Below are 16,765 nucleotides of genomic sequence, written 5' to 3' on the forward strand. Positions count from 1 at the left end.
TTCAGATATCTTCTCTGCCAGGAGCAACCTCCAAGGAATTTGCATTTCTTCCAGGTTTCCAGGTACTGCTGGTGTTGCTGGTATAGAGACCACACATTTTAATGTAATAAGTGATTTATTCACTTACTATAAAAATTTACATATTCTCTGAACATTTCCTGGGTTTATGTCTTGGACTTTATTTCATTGCTTCAATTCTCCCAAGCTTTACAACCAGGAAATGGGTTGGTATATTTCATATTAAACTGATTTAAATAACTACAAAATTAGCAAACCAAGGTCAGTGACAGATAATTGCAGATTTGGTTATTTTCTCACATAAATAATGAGTAATTGTCAATGAGTAATTTTGTATAGTACTATTATTTTTACTAAAATAAATTTTTAAGGGAGAAGTAAAGCTGCAAATAATTAAGCAATTTGTTTATACATTGGGATCCACCACCTTCCAGAAAGTCACATTCTTCTCAGTGTAAGTGGTGAGCACTTACAAACTTTGTCCTGTCTACCTTTTTCTTGACATGTTCCAATCTTGCCATATAATTTCCATTGACTTTCTATACTAGTGGGTTCTAATAGAAATAGGTTATCTCAGCTTCAAGGGCGATTAAGCTTAGCAGGTATGGTTTGAGGCACTCTGAAAATTACCCTGAGAAATACATTAACTTACAAACTTACATGGTTGGGGCCCTCCCTCTTGCCAAACTGCTATTAGAATAAAAGATGAGGCATCTAATTTCCCAATAAAAAGAAAGGCAGTGTATAGGGTTTTTTCATTTCATTTTTTATTGTAATAAAATATGCGTAACATAAATGTTACCATTTTATTTTCAAGTGTACAATTCAGGAGCATTACGTACGTTCACAAGCTTGTGGATCCACTAGCACTATTTCCAGAACTTTTCATCATCCCCAACCAAACCTCTGTATCCAATAAACAAAAATTCTCCCTTCCTCTCTGTCTCTAGCCCCTGGTAACCTCTAATTTTTGTCTCTATGAATTTGCCTATTCTAGGATAGACCATATTAGGCCACAAAACAAGTCTTAATAATTTTATTTTTTCAGTACAATTTCCATTTTATTTTTCCCCAGAGAATAGTCTGTCTTCAGTCTTTAAGGACTAAGCTCCTTACATGGGCTTTGGTGGGGGTCATGGGGAAGCACCCGCAGGTCTAAATCGGGGAGGGGGTGTTGGGTCCTTGCGGGCTTCATGAGATCGATTCCTGACTACTTTGCTGTGAATTGCACAACTCACACAGTAATGTAGTTTCACATACAGCTTGGGAAGCACATAGGCATTGAAGGTGCTTGCTTCAGAAATGTCCCTGACTGCCGCGGCCTCCACTATGTTTCAAATGATGAGTTTTTCTCTTTTTTTTTGAGATGGAGTTTCGCTCTTGTCACCCAGGCTAGAGTGCAGTGGCACAATCTTGGTTCACTGCAACCTCCGTCTCCTGGGTTCAAGCGATTCTCCTGCCTCAGCCTCCCAAGTAGCTGAGATTACAGATACCTGCCACCACGCCAGGCTAATTTTTTGTATTTTTAGTAAAGATGGGGTTTTACCATGTTGGGCAGGCTGGTCTCGAACCCCTGACCTCGTGATCTGCCCACCTTGGCCTCCCAAAGTGCTGGGATTACAGGCATGAGCCACTGCACCTGGCCCCAATGACGAGTTTCTTAATGGCTTTGTACTTGGGCATGCATCGGGCACAGTTCATGCAGCAAATAGGCTGCGTGTGGCCGCGGCCCTTTTTGGCATGATTGTTGTTCTTTCTTTTCTTTGTCATCTTTGAGGCACAATGACCAGAGAGAGGTAGTCTTAATAACTTTAAAGATTGAAATCATACGGTGTATCTTCTGATCACAATGTAATGAAACACTAGAAACAAATAGCAGACAGAAAACAGTAAAATTCACAAATATATGGCAAATAAATGGCACATTCAAATCATAGATAGGTCAATGAAGAAATCACAAGGTAAATTAGGAAATATCTTGAGGGATATTACACTACCTCATATACTTATCCTTTTTTGTGGTAAGAACACCTAAAATTTACTCTCAGAAATGTTCAAGAATATAATGCATTAACTGTAGTCATCATGTTGTGCAATAGCTCTTTTATTTCTCCCATCTAACTGAGGTTGTGTATCCTTTGACCACCTTGGGACCCCTTAGTCCCTATTAACCATCATTTTACTCTCACTTTCATGAGTTTGACTTTTTTAGATTCCACATATAAGTGAGATTATATGGTATTTGTCTTTCTGTGGTTTATAATTATTTTTATGCATTTGTCTTTTTAAGTTGTGTCAAAAATAAAAACTGGAGTTACAAAGCAAAATTAAATTATATATATATTTATATATATGTAAATATATAAATGAATATATATTCATTTATATTTATATTTATATATAAATGAATATATATTCATTTATATTTATATTTATTTATTTATATTTATATATAAATGAATATATATTATTTATATTTATATATAAATGAATATATATTTATTTATATATTTACATATATATATATATATATTTACAGGTGTGAACCACTGCACCCGGCCAATAATATTGGTTTTTATATCTGTCCATGTACTTACCAGAGAACTTTATTTCTTCACATAGGTTTGAATTACTGTCTAGTGTCTTTTCATTTCAATCTGAATGACCCTTAGTATTTCTCATAGGGTAAGTCTACTGGTGATGAACATTCATGGCTTTTGCTTATCTGATAATGTCTTCATTTTTCCCCACTTTTGCAGGACCATTGTGCTAGACATAGTATTTTTAATTAACAGGTTTTTCCTTATATCACTTTAAATATATCATACCATTTCCTTCTGGAGTGCAGGGTTTCTGCTGAGAAATGACTTGATGATCTTATTGAGGATCCTTTGCAAGTGATGTGTTACTTTTCTTTTACTGCTTTCAAGATTCTGTCATTTGGCATTTCACTATTATGTATCTCAGTGGGTTTATCTCACTTGGAGTTCACTAATGTATCGAATCTACACATTCATGTGTTTCCTCAAATTTGAGAAGTTTTCAGTCAACATTTCTTAAAGTAATTCTACTACCTTCTCTCTCTATTTTCCTGGGAATCCCATAATACATATATTGGTCCAGTGATGGTTTCCCATAAGTTCCTTAGGTTTTATTCACTATTCTTCATTCTTTTTACTTTCTATTGCTGAGATCTGATCATTTAAAATGTCTTATCTTCAAGTTGGCTGCTGAAGTCTGCTGTTGAACTCCTAATTTTTTCATCTTGACTAATAGATTAATATATTTTTCAGCTTCACAATATCTGTTTGGTTCCTTTCTATAGCATCTATATCTTTTTGTTGATATTCTCATTTTGTTTTAAATCATTTCCCTGATATCATTTAGTTGTTTGTGTTTCCTTTATGTATCTGAGCCCATTTAATACCGTTAATACAGTTACTTTAATATCTGAGCATATTTAACACAGTTGTCTTTGTCCAGTAAACCCAATGCCTGTCTTCAGAGATGATTTGTGCCACTTTGTATTCATTCTTTGAATGGACCATGTTTTTTCTATTTCTTTGATTGCCTTGTGATTGTTTAAGTGAAAATTGGGCATTTGAAAACAACAGCCACATCTCTCAGTCTTTGCATACTGGGTCTGTTTCAGGAAAGTCCTTTAATAATTAGCTAGGAATGTTCTGTGCCTTGGGATCAGTATGAGGAAAAAGCTTAAGGTTCTTGAGTATTTTCTGAGCATATCTCTTGGTTGGGTCTGTGTGTGTTTTTTTCAATCTCTCTGTATACACAGCTGCTTTTAAATGTCTTATTTTTCCAAAGAGTCTCCCCCTGGGTTGTCTTGGAGACTTAGATGGTGTATACATATCTCCACCTGTATTCTTTTACTCTATGTGTCTATAGGTCTTAGTGTCCTTGCAGCTTTCCCAAGTAGTATTTGATGCTTCTTGCTGTCTGAGATCTGAATTAGGTGAGGTAGAGACCAGTCCTTCTGACTCTGCAAGTCTACCCCTACCACTTCCCATTATTGATGCTACAGATTAGATCTTTATACATTGTGTTCCCAATAACAGGCTAACTATTTTTATGCATTTGTCTTTTCAATCCTGTAGAAGATAAAAAAAAAAAGTGGAGTTACAAACCAAAACTATAATAGTATTACATTTTATAATTCCTCATGTATTTACCTTTACTAGAGAACTTTACTTTTCCATATGGCTTTGAGTGACAGTCTGGCTTCTTTTAATTTCAACCTGATAGACTTCCTTCAGCATTTTTTTTTCAGGGCATGTCTAGTGATAATCAACTCCCTCAGCTTTTGTTTGTCTGGGAATATGTGAATTTCTCCCTAATTTTTCAAGAGCATTTTGCTGAATATAAACTCTCTATTGACAGCTTTTTTTCTTCAACACTTGATGTTTATTGATCAGCTTCCTTCTGGCTTCTAGGGTTTCTGATGAGACCCTGGTTGATAGTCTTGAGGATCCCTTGTATGACAGGAGTTGCTTCTCTTTTGCTATTTTCAAGATTATATGTCTTTGGCTTTTGACATTTGATTATGTGTCTCAGTATGGGTCTCTTTGCAATTCTCCTACTTAAGAGTTCATTCTGCTTGCTGGATTGCAAATTCATGTCTTTCATCAAATTTGGAGATTTTTCAGCCATTATGTCTTAAAATAGTTTCTCTACCCCTTTCTCTCTTTTCCCCTTCAAGGATTCCCAAATTGATGTTGTGCTACAGTTCCACTAAGCTCTGTTTACTCTTATTTTTCATGTTGATAGTTTATATTTGTCCTATTTTTAAGTTTGCTGAATCTCTCCTCTAATTGCTTATCTTTTGAATCCCTCTATTGTATTCATATTTTTTGTTTCTGTTACTGTAATTTTTTATCCAGATTTTTTGATTCTTTTAAAAAATCATTTCATCTCATTATTTCTATCCTCAGTTTGCTCATACATCTTTTTCCTTTGTTCATATATTTCTTTAGCTTTTAAAGCATCTTTAAGACAGTTGTCTTTTTATAGTGAGTCTGACATCTGGGCTGCCTCAAGTATGTTTTCTGTCAATTCATTTTGTTCCTTTAATTGGGCCATACTGTTCTGTTTTTTGGCATGCCTTCAGGTTTTTGTTGTTCTTGAATACTGGACATTTGAATCTTACAATATGATATCTCTGGAAATCATATTTCCCCCCTTCCCCTGGATTTACTGCACTTTTGCCTTTGTTTGTATTAGTATGAGATAACTGTGCACCAGAGATCAGCCTAAAGTAAAAGCTGAAGAAGGTTTTTTCAGTGCTTGTATCTTTCCATGAGCATGTGAGGTGGCTTTCTGAATTCTTCTGTATATGCAGTTGTTTTTGAATTAAAAAAAAAATAGGTGCAAGTCTTTAAAATCTCCTGAAAGTCACTTCATCCAGTGGGGGTTGAAACAATGATGACTAGCCTACAAGCCCACAAGATCAGAAGCACCAATCCACAGTCAGAACACAGAACCTCAGTATCTGTGGGATTAGGTACTTATCGCCCACCCTGGCTCCAGAAATCTGCACCAGAATCACATTCCTATCCCCAAAGCTGCTTCATGGAACTGGGAGTGAGGAATGGGTAGCCAATACCACTCTGATGGTTGCAATCAACACAATTGTAATTTATTAGGCAAGCTGGAAATTCCAAGCATTCAAATAAACTCTGGAGTTCCAAAATAGTCACTTCAGAGAGCTGCCAGAATGGTTGTTCAGGTACAGTGGCAGATTCATGTCACTTCCTACTTGGTCATTTTCCCTGCCATCACATTCCACATATTTGGTTTTGTAGCCTTTCATAGCATCTGAAATAGTATATCTCTAAATATTTATGTGATCTGTTGCAGACAGTAAAATATGGAAAACTGGGTACTCACCTTTAGGATGTGATCATAAGAGTCTTTTGATGCTCCTTCCTAGCACCTCTCTGGGTGCTACTTAGCCATTGCCTCAGAGAATGTGAAGAGCTACATTACCCAGAAGGATGTGCTTCATAGGCCCAAATGACAGCCTATGACAGGAGTGTTTCCTGCAGCCTGCATTGCCATGGGCTGGACTTTTGGTACTGCTAGGGTGGACTTTCATTTGTCACATGACCTGTCTGCTCACACCACCCAGGGGAAGAAGGTGACTCTTTGGGACCAAGCTAGGAAGGCCAGTAAGGAGGATATGACCCATCTGGACACCTTTGTAGGGCCTGGGAGAGAGTTCAGCTGAGTCTGAAGTACTGATACAGTCACTTCCCTCCTAGCACAGGTGTGTTAACTATCCCCCAGTCTCACATTCTTGGACTCTCAACCACGTGGCTGTGGCACACTGATATGGAGGATAGTGTCATCCTGGGTTTCTTCAGGCCTTCTCTTCCTGTTGATAGGGTCACTCTCAGTCCAGAGTCCTAGACAAGAGAAAATTCCTCTTTCTGGAAATCAGTGGTATGTGGTAGGGAAGTATGAACCATAACTTCTTAGTACCCTCCATTCATGTACAGTGGCATGTGCAGATCCTCGGGAGAGCATGGCCTGCAGAATCCAGAGACATGTTTGGATCATGCTGTGCCCTATCTCAGGGCTGTGGCCTTGTGCAAGCTACCTTGCTACCTTTCACCTCCATTTTCAAGGAAGCCTTAAAGGGGAGAGCATCAGAGACAGCTAATGTGTGATATGTGTTCCCAGTGCCCAGCACCATGCAGGGACCATCCCTCTGGATGTTATTTCTAGAGAGATACATTTCTAGGCCTATAAATCTGTCTTCTACTCCATCTTCCTTTGCTCACTGCTTTCCTGTCAACCTGTCCTGATCATTCCAAGCTCTTTCCCACTTCCCAGTCTTTCCCTCTGCCTGGGACACTGAGTCCAGATCTCTGCAGTGCCTCTCCCTTGCATCCTTCCTTGTTCTGCACCAATGTCACCTACTAGAAGAGAGAGGAGAGGCATTTTTTTTTCCTTTGGCCTTGCTAGTTCTAGATTAAGTATTTCTCATCTTCTGGAATCTTTGTGCAGGGAATGTGGCACCCTTATAAAAGCTGAGCTCAGGACTTTGTTGGGTTTTCCAGGATAGTGTGGAAGCAAAGAGGAAAAATACAATAACAATAACAATAAAATAATAGCTGCCTTTATTGAGCTCTGAGGGTAAGTTATTATGTAGCACTTCATTTAATTCCAGTTTCCTCAGTTAGGTTCTATTATTCCTGCTTTACAAAAAAAGGATCTGCGGTTTGGAAAACTTAAATTACCTTCTCAGGGTCACACAACTCTTGGCAGAAACTCACACCCTGTATGTTGATCCCTTGAGCCTATGTTCTTTCTTCTTCACCACCATTCCTCCTCAGTGTGCTGGGGAAGCCTGGGGTGACACCTGACAAAGATTTTCTCTTTCTTTGACCAAACTGTAGCCAGGCCCCTCTGAGCCTTCTTGAATAGGCCTGTCAACTTTTGCCTATTAAGACTTGAACAACAGTAAAGTTTCTAATGGCTCTTAAAGTGCTGGCCTGAAAAACCCAAGGCTGCCCAAGGAATTTCTTCCAGCCAACACCTGAAGATAAGGTCCCTACCTCCCAGCCTCTGTGGGAGGATAGGAGGCTAACTCAAGTGCCAGTAGCAAACCCAGATAGACTGCACATAGACCAGCCCCCTCCCTTCCTGTGTTTTGTAATTTTTCATTTTTCTGACTCTACTGAGCCCCTGCTCTCCACCCCCTCCCTATTTCCTCACCCTCCCTTTAACATACTCATTCACTTCTGTTCAAATCGAAGCTGAGTTCAGTTCATGCCAAGTTCCTTTCCCCATTGCAATAGTTATTACCAATTAAAGTCTGTTCTCACCACTGTCATTAATGTCCAGCTTTGTTCATTTTTGACACACCTAGTGAGCTTTGCAAGGTAGGCAGGCCTTCCTTGGCATTAGGTAAGCATAGTAATAAATGGGGTATGGGGCAAATTCTAGGCAGAAGAAACGGCATGGCCAAAGGAAATGTTTTTTTGTTCAAGGAGGCAAGAGAGCCTGTATGGTTGCCAAGATAAACCTCAGTCTTTTGAGGTTTGTCCTAGGAGGGCAATATTGTGTGGTCTTTTACTGAATGTTCAAATCTAGCCTATATTCCTAAGATGTGTGACTCTGACAGACGTGCTAGAACTGCCTGAGTCTCAGGTCACTAGCATGAAGATGATTATGGCATGTATCTCACAGTATGTGGGAAGATTAAAAGCAGGAAAAACACAGCAACAAACTTCCATGTGCAGGTACTTTGTAGCTTGCTTTATAAACCTTTTAATTCTCATAACCACCTGTTAAGATGGGAATTGTTTTTGTTTTGATGGAGAAATCGGGAAATGAAGTGACTTCTCCAAGGTTATATAGTAAGCACGTGACAGTCCCCATAGGCTGAATTCACACCTAGGAATTTGGGTCCAGAGCTGAGAACACTTAATTGAATGCAGCTCACAGTGCAAACACAAGCCTCAGTTGCTGCTGCTATTAACAATATTGTATTATGATCATTATAATTTTTCCCTATTTATCTTTAATGCCAGAGTGCTTACACTCTGCACCTCTTGGGCCATATGGCCTTGTCATTGTCTTGTATCTTGCATCAATTACTTCTGCATATACAGCTTTTTTCCTCTAACACAATTGCAATTTGTTTAAAGACTGACTCCCCCTCAACAGCAAAGAATTAAGCGTCCAGGAAGTGCTCAGTGATATGTGCCTTGATTCTTTCTAGATGTTTACCAACAACTGAGCTCTAATCACATTTGACTAACCCAAGGCTAACAAGGAAACTTTGACTTTCCAGGCATCAGTGATCTTCAATGACAGGCTGTAACCTCCACTCAGGAAGAGTGAGGGCAGTGGCACCCAGCCCATGGGACTCTGTACTCAGAGATGATGCTGAAGACCTGTAGTCCTCTGGTCTCAGTGGGTAAAGCCTCCCCTTTCCTCTATGTGAAGCCTGACAGCCTCCTTCACTCGGCCTTTTTTCCAGCTCTGTAGGGCATCCTCCTTCCTTCTCACAGATCTGCTGAATTCTCATCTCATCTCCTATCTGGTCTCTTTGTTTCTCCTCAGGTTATTTTGGGCAAGAAACATTCCCTCAAAATGGCTCAGATACTAAAGGATTTGTTGTAAGGAAATGGGTGCATTTTGTAAGAGCTCTCCCTCAAAAATGTGAAACAGTAAATACATAAGAGCGACAAGTGATTAGATGTGACATCTGAGACTAGAATGATGAAGCAACCATGAGAAGACAATGATGATGAAATCAATAGCTAATACTTATTGAATGCTATTAAGAGGCCAGGCATTGTTGTAAACACTTTGCATCAATTAACTCATTAATTTTCATAATAATGCTGTGAGATAGCTTTATTACCATTTTATAGATGGAGAAACTGAGGCATGACATAGTGAAGTAGTTTGTCCAAGGTCACACAAAGCCAGTATACATGCAACTTGGATTTAAACCCAGGTAACATGACTCCAAAGCTTAATGCTCTTCACATACACACCTTGGAGCTATTAAAGGGTATGCAATGTTTATCTATTAGGTCCACAGTGGATGCTTAAGAAATGGTTAATAGGTATGACTGAGGAAACAATATGATGTCAGTGACATCGTAACATCATTATGACATCAGCCCAACCTTCTATCATAACAAAGTAATGGTCTCTTATTGCTCTTAAAAGCTTCATATCTTAATTTAAAAATATGGCCTTCTGGCTGGGTGTGGTGGCTCATGCCTGTAATCCCAGCACTTTGGGAGGCCGAGGCGGGCAGATCACTTGAGGTCAGGAGATCAAGGCTAGCCTGGCCAACATGGTGAAACCCTGTCTCTACTAAAAATACAAAAAATTAGCTGGGTGTGGTGGCACACGCCTGTAATCCCAGTTACTTGGGAGGCTGAGGCAGGAGAATTGCTTGAACCCGAGAGGTGGAGGTTGCAGTGAGCTGAGATTGCACCATTTCACTCCAGCTTGGGCAACAAGAGTGAAACTCCATCTCAAAAAAAAAAAAAAAATAAGATGGCCTTCTTTTTCCTAATTCCGTTATTGTGAAGGCACTTTAATTCCAGAAATGTAAAGCATTATTATGTGTATGCCCATGCTTTTTAAATGACAAAGCACAGGTATTTGGATGAATCCCCTCATAACAAAGTGACATGGTGGCATAAAACTATGTGTAGTGGAAACAAAAAAAATCTGGGCATTATAGGACTACTTCATCTTTGTGGTACCAGTTCCTTGGGAGAGCTGAAGAAGGACAGAGAATGAGAGAAAAGAAAGCTACTGTCATTATCCCATAAGTATATATGTGGTAGCCAGACTATCCATAATTACAGCTGTTTGATACCACGTCATGCTTCCTTAATTATATTTACTTTGGAGTCAGAGTGGTGTTCTGCTGCCAGGCTGGAAAGCAGTGGTGTGATGATGACTCACTGTGACCTTAAACTCCTGTACTCAAGCAATCCCTCCCCACTCAGCCTCCTGAATAGCTAGGACTGCAGGCATAAGCAACCCCTCTCCACTCAGCCTCCTGAATAGCTAGGATGGCAGGCATATGTCTACACCTGGGTAATTAAAAAATATATATTTTTAGAGATCGAGTCTTGCTATGTTGCCCAGGCTGGTCTTGAACTCCTGGCTTCAAACAGTCCTCCTGCCCCAGCCTCCCAAATTTCTGGGATTACAGATATGTTCCATTGCACCTGGCCCTTCCTTACTTATAAGTCTAAGATCCCTCAGTGTTTCATAGAATTTCAATATAAATTTCATGATTAAAATTAAATCAAATGAAAGATAAAATCCCTGCAGAATAGTAAAAATTTACCACCCCATTCCAAACCTACTGTCTCTATTCCAAAGTGCTATTGGAATATGCCTCTATGCTTTTAGCTTTCAGTTAAGGTAGTACATGTATCAGAGGAGATACGTTTTGTTGAAAGTCAGAAACCTTATCACTCATTCCACACCAGAATTATTGTATGTATAACATAATGTTCCTTTTAAAAATAATAACATAACTTATGATTCTCACCTGCCATAGTGAACAAAATCTGAAGCATAATCTATATCACAGCCCTTCACTTACATCAGTGTCCATACACTCCAAATCAAATTGATCTGCATTACCTTTCTAATCACAAGATAGGATTCTAATCACAGGGCCAGTGAGACCATTCCATTTCCTTTTTTTTTTTTTTTTTTTTCGAGACGGAGTCTCACTCTGTCGCCCAGGCTGGAGCGCAGTGGCGCGATCTCGGCTTACTGCAAGCTCCACCTCCCGGGTTCATGCCATTCTCCTGCCTCAGCCTCCTGAGTAGCTGGGATTACAGGCATGTGCCACCATCCTCGGCTAATTTTGTATTTTTAGTAGAGGCGGGGTTTCTCCATGTTGGCCAGGCTGGTCTCGAACTCCTGACCTCAGGTGATCCACCCGCCTCGGCCTCCCAAAGTGCTGGGATTACAGGCATGAGCCACCGCGCCTGGCCCCATTTCTTATCTAGAACTTAGAATATTTGAAGCCATCCTCCCTCCTTACAAACCATAACTATCTGTCAAGTTTCAGTGCAGAGAACAAAAACTCTCTTAACTATTTCAAGACATATATTGCAGTAAATCAGTGATTTCAAAATTGGTAGATGGGCTGTAAAAGTAATGGGAACACTTCTGGACTAGTGATTTCAAGGTAAACTCCTATAACTATGACCCAGAGATGGAGAAATGACAGTTGCTGAAACCAATGATGCTGCCAGCGGCACTACCTCAAAGCCACAGAATCTGAAACTAGACATGGGAACACGGAATCCAGCTGCAGCAAGTATGACAGAACTTGACTATCCACTTTACCTAGAATAACACCCAGTGCACCACATACACACACACACAGGCACACACAGGGATGCACACGGCTACATGAGTAGTACTCATTACATAATTAGTGTTCATCATTTAAGATTCATTTCAAAAGTCACATCCAGCTAAGCCTGCTCTGATCTCTTGTAGTATGTTGTTTCTTAGTTATTTTCTCATAGCACTTGTAAAGGATTATTTCAAATTTATTTGCTATCCATTTCTCTTGTCAGATAATGTCTCTGTGAGAAAAAGACCACATTTGTTAATTATTACAATGGTTATCAAAATGTGCTTTCTGGACAAAACAGTGTTACTGTCACCTAAGAATGTGTGAAAAATGCAAATTCAAATCAACTCATACAGAAACTAGAACTGAGGCTAGCTTGAGGCTAAAGCAATCTGTGCTTTAACAAGCCCTCCTAGTGATTCTGACACACCACTAAAGCTCAGAACTACTGGATTCCTATATCCCATTGCTGTGTAATACACACGAGTGATGCTCAGTAAATTTTCTTGAAATGTAGTAAGCCCACTGGAAATGGACTCTGAATAATCCTCACCAAAATACCGCTATTCTTAGTACAAAGAGCAGGTGTTTTTCTTTGGGTTTGCTTGTCTCCCACTAAAGGCTATACTGAGGCTAATCTTAGTGAAATTTTTTTTGCCAGAAATAGTCACAGAGAAAGAGTTCATGAGATACAAAATGATTTTATTAGATACCAAAACCTTTATTCACACCATTTTATTTCTTTTGCAGCTTTAATTTTTAACATTATAACATTTACTGGCTCCTCTGGGTGACTAAATATCTTCACATGCCCACTAGCTACAAAGAATTTCTAAGTAGAACTCAACTGAAACTGCAAGCTACTGCTCTAAGAAATGCATAATGACATTTATTTGCTCTCCTGTAGAACCGTGTTTACAAATAGCATCACTGCAAAGATTTACACGTAATTCCTAAGTCTTTCAGGTTGTTCTTCCATTAATCTTCTGATGTGTAGCAAGATAAACACTCTTAGTGAACACTTTGCTACATCTCTTAAATGAGAGTTCTCTCCAGTTTGAGTTCTTTGTAAAATAAGGGATGCACTTGGAACTGAAGACTTCCCTCAATTTCTAAATTTTCTACATTCATACAGCTTCTCTCCTGTAGGAGTTTGTAAAAGATTCCTATTGTCTATAGTCTTTCCCACATTTGCTATATGTACAGGGGTTTATCCTAGTGTGAGTATACTTATGTCAATTAAGGGGTTAATACTGACAAAGGCTTTCCCACATTTATGGTCTTCATATGATTTCTCTACAGTATAAACTCTGAAAAATAAAAACATCTGAATCATTGCTGGAAGTCTTCCCATATTGACTACATTCATAAAACTTTTCCCCAGTATAATTTTTTCTGATGTTAAATGAGGATCTATGAATGAACTTTACCATGATAACCACTGCTTCATATACATTCTCTTCTGTAAGATTTCTCACATGTATAGTGATTCATATGGTCTAGAGGCTTTTCCACACTTACCACACTATTGGGTTTCTCTCCATTATGTACTCTTTGATGGGCAGTAAGATTTGAGCCTTTGCTAAAAGCTTTCCCACACTCATTACATTTATATGGCTTTTCTCCAGTGTGAATTATCTGATGTACAGTAAGGTTTGAACTACAGCTGAAGGTCTTCCCGCATTTAATACATTCGTAAGGTTTCTCTCCAGTATGAATTCTGTGATGTTGAAGCAGGGATGACCTGTGACCGAAAGCTTTCCCACATATATGGCATTCATTAGATAGAAATCACATTTCAATCTAATGTGATTTCTCAAATGCATATTCAGTGATTCAAGCTGGTTGAAGGATTTCCTGCATTTCTGACATTCAAAGAGTTTTTCTTTAGTATGAATACTCTGATGCTGAACAAGAAATGAGAGGCTACTAAAGACTTTCAGACATTTGTTGCATTCATATTGTTTCTCCATAGTGTGAATTCTTTGATGTGGAGTAAGGTGTGAGCTACAGCAGAAAGCTTTCCCACGTTCTCTACATTCATAAGGCTTCTCTCCAGTATGGATTTTCTGATGGTGAATGAGAGATGACCTATGAATGAAGGCCTTTCCACATATATGACACTCATAGTGTTTTTCTTGAGTATGAATTCTTAGATGTTGAATGAGAAGGGACACACGACTAAAAGACTTTCCACAGTTCATACATTCATATGGTTTCTCTCCAGTGTGAGTGCTCTGATGGTTAGTAAGTGATGAGCCATGGCTAAAGGCCTTCCCACATTCAATACATTTGTAAGGTTTCTCTCCACTATGGCTTATCTGATGTCGTGTAAGGGATGAGCCATGTCTAAAAGTCTTCCCACATTCACGACATTCACAGGGCTTCTCTCCTGTATGAATTCTCCAATGGCGATTGCGGATTGACTGTTTGCCAAAGGCTTTCCCACATTCCCTAGATGTATAGACTTCCTCTATTACAAGTGTGGTGAGGAGAGGTGCTCTGGTTAACGGCTGCTCCACTTTTATTAGAATTCAAGAGTTTCTTTCCACCATTGAGTCTCTCATTTTTTACAACTGAATTTTTGGTAAATTCTTCTTTAATATATTGTATTTGTGTGAATTCCCTTTAGCAGAATTTTTTTATGGTTCAGAAAGAGTAGACTTTGAATGAAAGGTGATTCTAAATGTGTCATATTTGTAACTGTCCCCAGTGGGGCTTTCTCTGGAGGTGAGAGTTGCTGGTCTGAAATGTTCTACATGAATTCCAGGCTTCCCTTCCAACTTTTCTATGTGTTCCAAATTCTTGGTAGAATTTGAAAATTCATAACTTTGTTTTAAAACATTTTCTATTGTTACTGTTTGGAGTGAATCTTCCTTATAAATATCCTTCTTTGTTGATAATTCCTTGTTTTCCCATCTTGATTCCTAACCTGAAATATATCAAGAAAGCAAAGTACTGTTTTTTTTCTTTTTTTTACTCCTTGAAAAGAAACTTCTATGGTGGAATTAGGAGAAATGGATAAGAATTGAAGCCCCCAGAAAACACAGAGTTCTGACAATTCAAATATTTCAGTGATTTCTGAACAATGCTCAAATGGAGCAGAGAATACAGAGTTCACAGAAGAAGCAGGAGTGATAACAGAAATGGGTAAAATATACATAATAGATAAAACAGTATATGAAAAAAAGGAAACTATCAGAAATAAAATGTGGAAGGCATTCTGGATTCCAAGCCATCTCTTTGTGCCTATATTCATGTATGAAAGATTGCATTTTGTCTCATAGCCTTTTTCTCCAACCTTCCATTAATCTCAATTTGCTGCCAGATTAACATGCTTAAAATACAGAATTGATACTACTACATTAAACAGTTGCAGGAAAAACACAATAATCTAAGTGCTCTTTATAGCTGACAAAGATTTAGGCTTCTGAGGTTATGAAGAAACTGTGAATCATATCACTTATTGGACATTAGAAAATATTATTCCTAGGAACATATTTTATATGTTCCTTACTTCCTCTAATATGTTCATATTTCATCTACAAAGCTCAGCTTTAGAAAAGTGATTTTCCATCTAATTGTCAGCTTTTCTTAGCCTAAAAGTATCAGTATGTTTTTTCTTATGTAGATTTAAGAAAGAATAATTTGCCTTACTTTGTCATGAATAGAGTAACAATTTGAATTATTGTAATGACAAAAACCTCTAATCTTGATTAGATGACATGAGTGATACAGATAATAATGTAGGATAGAGGAACAATTATTTTGAAAATCTAAGCTAAATATCCCTCAATTTTTCATTAATATTTGAGATATTTGAAGATAGTGTTCCTAAAATGCCTCCACACTTACTATAAACATCTTTAACCAAATCTTCCTTTGTCTCGTTCACCATGACTCACCTGGAATCATACCTTTTGACAGTTTTTTCTCCACCATCCAGGGCTCTTTCCCATCCTCCAACAATGTGATCACATATGGCTTAGTTATGGAAAGACCTGCTTACAGGAAGAATATAGAATTGTTTAAGCCGTGGTCCTCTATTATGAGAGGCCATCAAAAGAGGGGCCACAGGAATGGATGAAGGGTGTTCATTGAAATGGAAAGATAAGCTTCAGGCAGGGCTCAAGAGAGCTGCACATTTCCTTGGGAACATGCTACAGAAATTCAGCCATTTACTTAGGAGGGTCTCCCGCAATTCAGGGTGGCAAAAGAAAGGTGTCCCCTACTGGAGTGGAAGAGGTGATATCCTTACCTACAGAGACCAGGTTCTCATAATTCTGAACCATCACATCCTTGTATAAGCCCCTCTGAGCAGAATTGAGCCATCCCCACTCTTCATGAGTGAAGTCTATAGCCACATCATTAAATGTCACCTGAAATAGCAAACATATTTAGGCTCAGCCATAGCCCAGGCCTATTCTGTCACTGAAGAAAGGGTAAAATTAGCCTGGTTGTGGAAGAAATGGAACAAGATTCAGGAGTCGTGACAAAGATTGGGAATGTGATCTCAGTTAAGTAATAATAGGACAGTTACGTAGATGGAATTATTAAATAATAAAGGGGAGAGTTATGTGCTTAGAATTATTATACAGTAAGGATGAGAGACAAATATGAGAGCTTTGCTTCAGTAGAGTTAACTTTTTGTTAAAAGTTATAGAATTGTACGAATTTTAAAAAATCAGCATTTAACATTTGACAGCACAGAGTCAAGTATTTGGTTATATCTTTTATAGCTTAAGTACTAGGTAAGTAATTAAAAAATGAGGCTAAAGCGATTCTCTCTTGAATGGGCTACCCAGGATGATCCACTAACCCTCATAAAAAATGGGTTTGGAAAAAAGACATCTTTATATTAAAGAC

The 16,765-nt window shown here is 38.5% G+C and overlaps 1 protein-coding gene and 1 long non-coding RNA gene across 2 annotated transcripts; both read right to left on the reverse strand.

Moving 5' to 3' along the window:
* Positions 1 to 608: 608 nt before the first annotated feature.
* Positions 609 to 1,788, reverse strand: LOC106634101 (small ribosomal subunit protein eS26-like). The gene is made up of 2 exons (XM_055102853.1): positions 1,658 to 1,788; positions 609 to 1,353 (listed from the first exon to the last, which is right to left on the reverse strand). Exons 1-2 carry the CDS (start codon positions 1,786 to 1,788, stop codon positions 1,152 to 1,154), a joined length of 333 nt encoding a protein of 110 aa, XP_054958828.1. The 3' UTR covers positions 609 to 1,151.
* Positions 1,789 to 12,584: 10,796 nt separating this feature from the next.
* On the reverse strand, positions 12,585 to 16,278 carry LOC100982302 (uncharacterized). Its single transcript, XR_010110874.1, has 3 exons — positions 16,158 to 16,278; positions 15,805 to 15,900; positions 12,585 to 14,831 (listed from the first exon to the last, which is right to left on the reverse strand). It is a non-coding gene; the product is annotated as an uncharacterized LOC100982302 (long non-coding RNA).
* Between the last annotated feature and the right edge of the window lie 487 nt (positions 16,279 to 16,765).

The sequence above is a fragment of the Pan paniscus genome, chromosome 20 (assembly GCF_029289425.2).
Source record: "Pan paniscus chromosome 20, NHGRI_mPanPan1-v2.0_pri, whole genome shotgun sequence".
Lineage (NCBI taxonomy): Eukaryota > Metazoa > Chordata > Mammalia > Primates > Hominidae > Pan > Pan paniscus.

Excerpts from the sequence above, each read along its gene's own strand:
- LOC106634101 (XM_055102853.1), bottom strand. The coding sequence starts at position 1,788 with ATGACAAAGAAAAGAAAGAACAACAATCATGCCAAAAAGGGCCGCGGC. Across the intron at positions 1,354-1,657 it reads AAACTCGTCATTGGGGCCAG|AAACATAGTGGAGGCCGCGG; the intron begins GTGCAGTGGCTC and ends ACTCATCATTTG.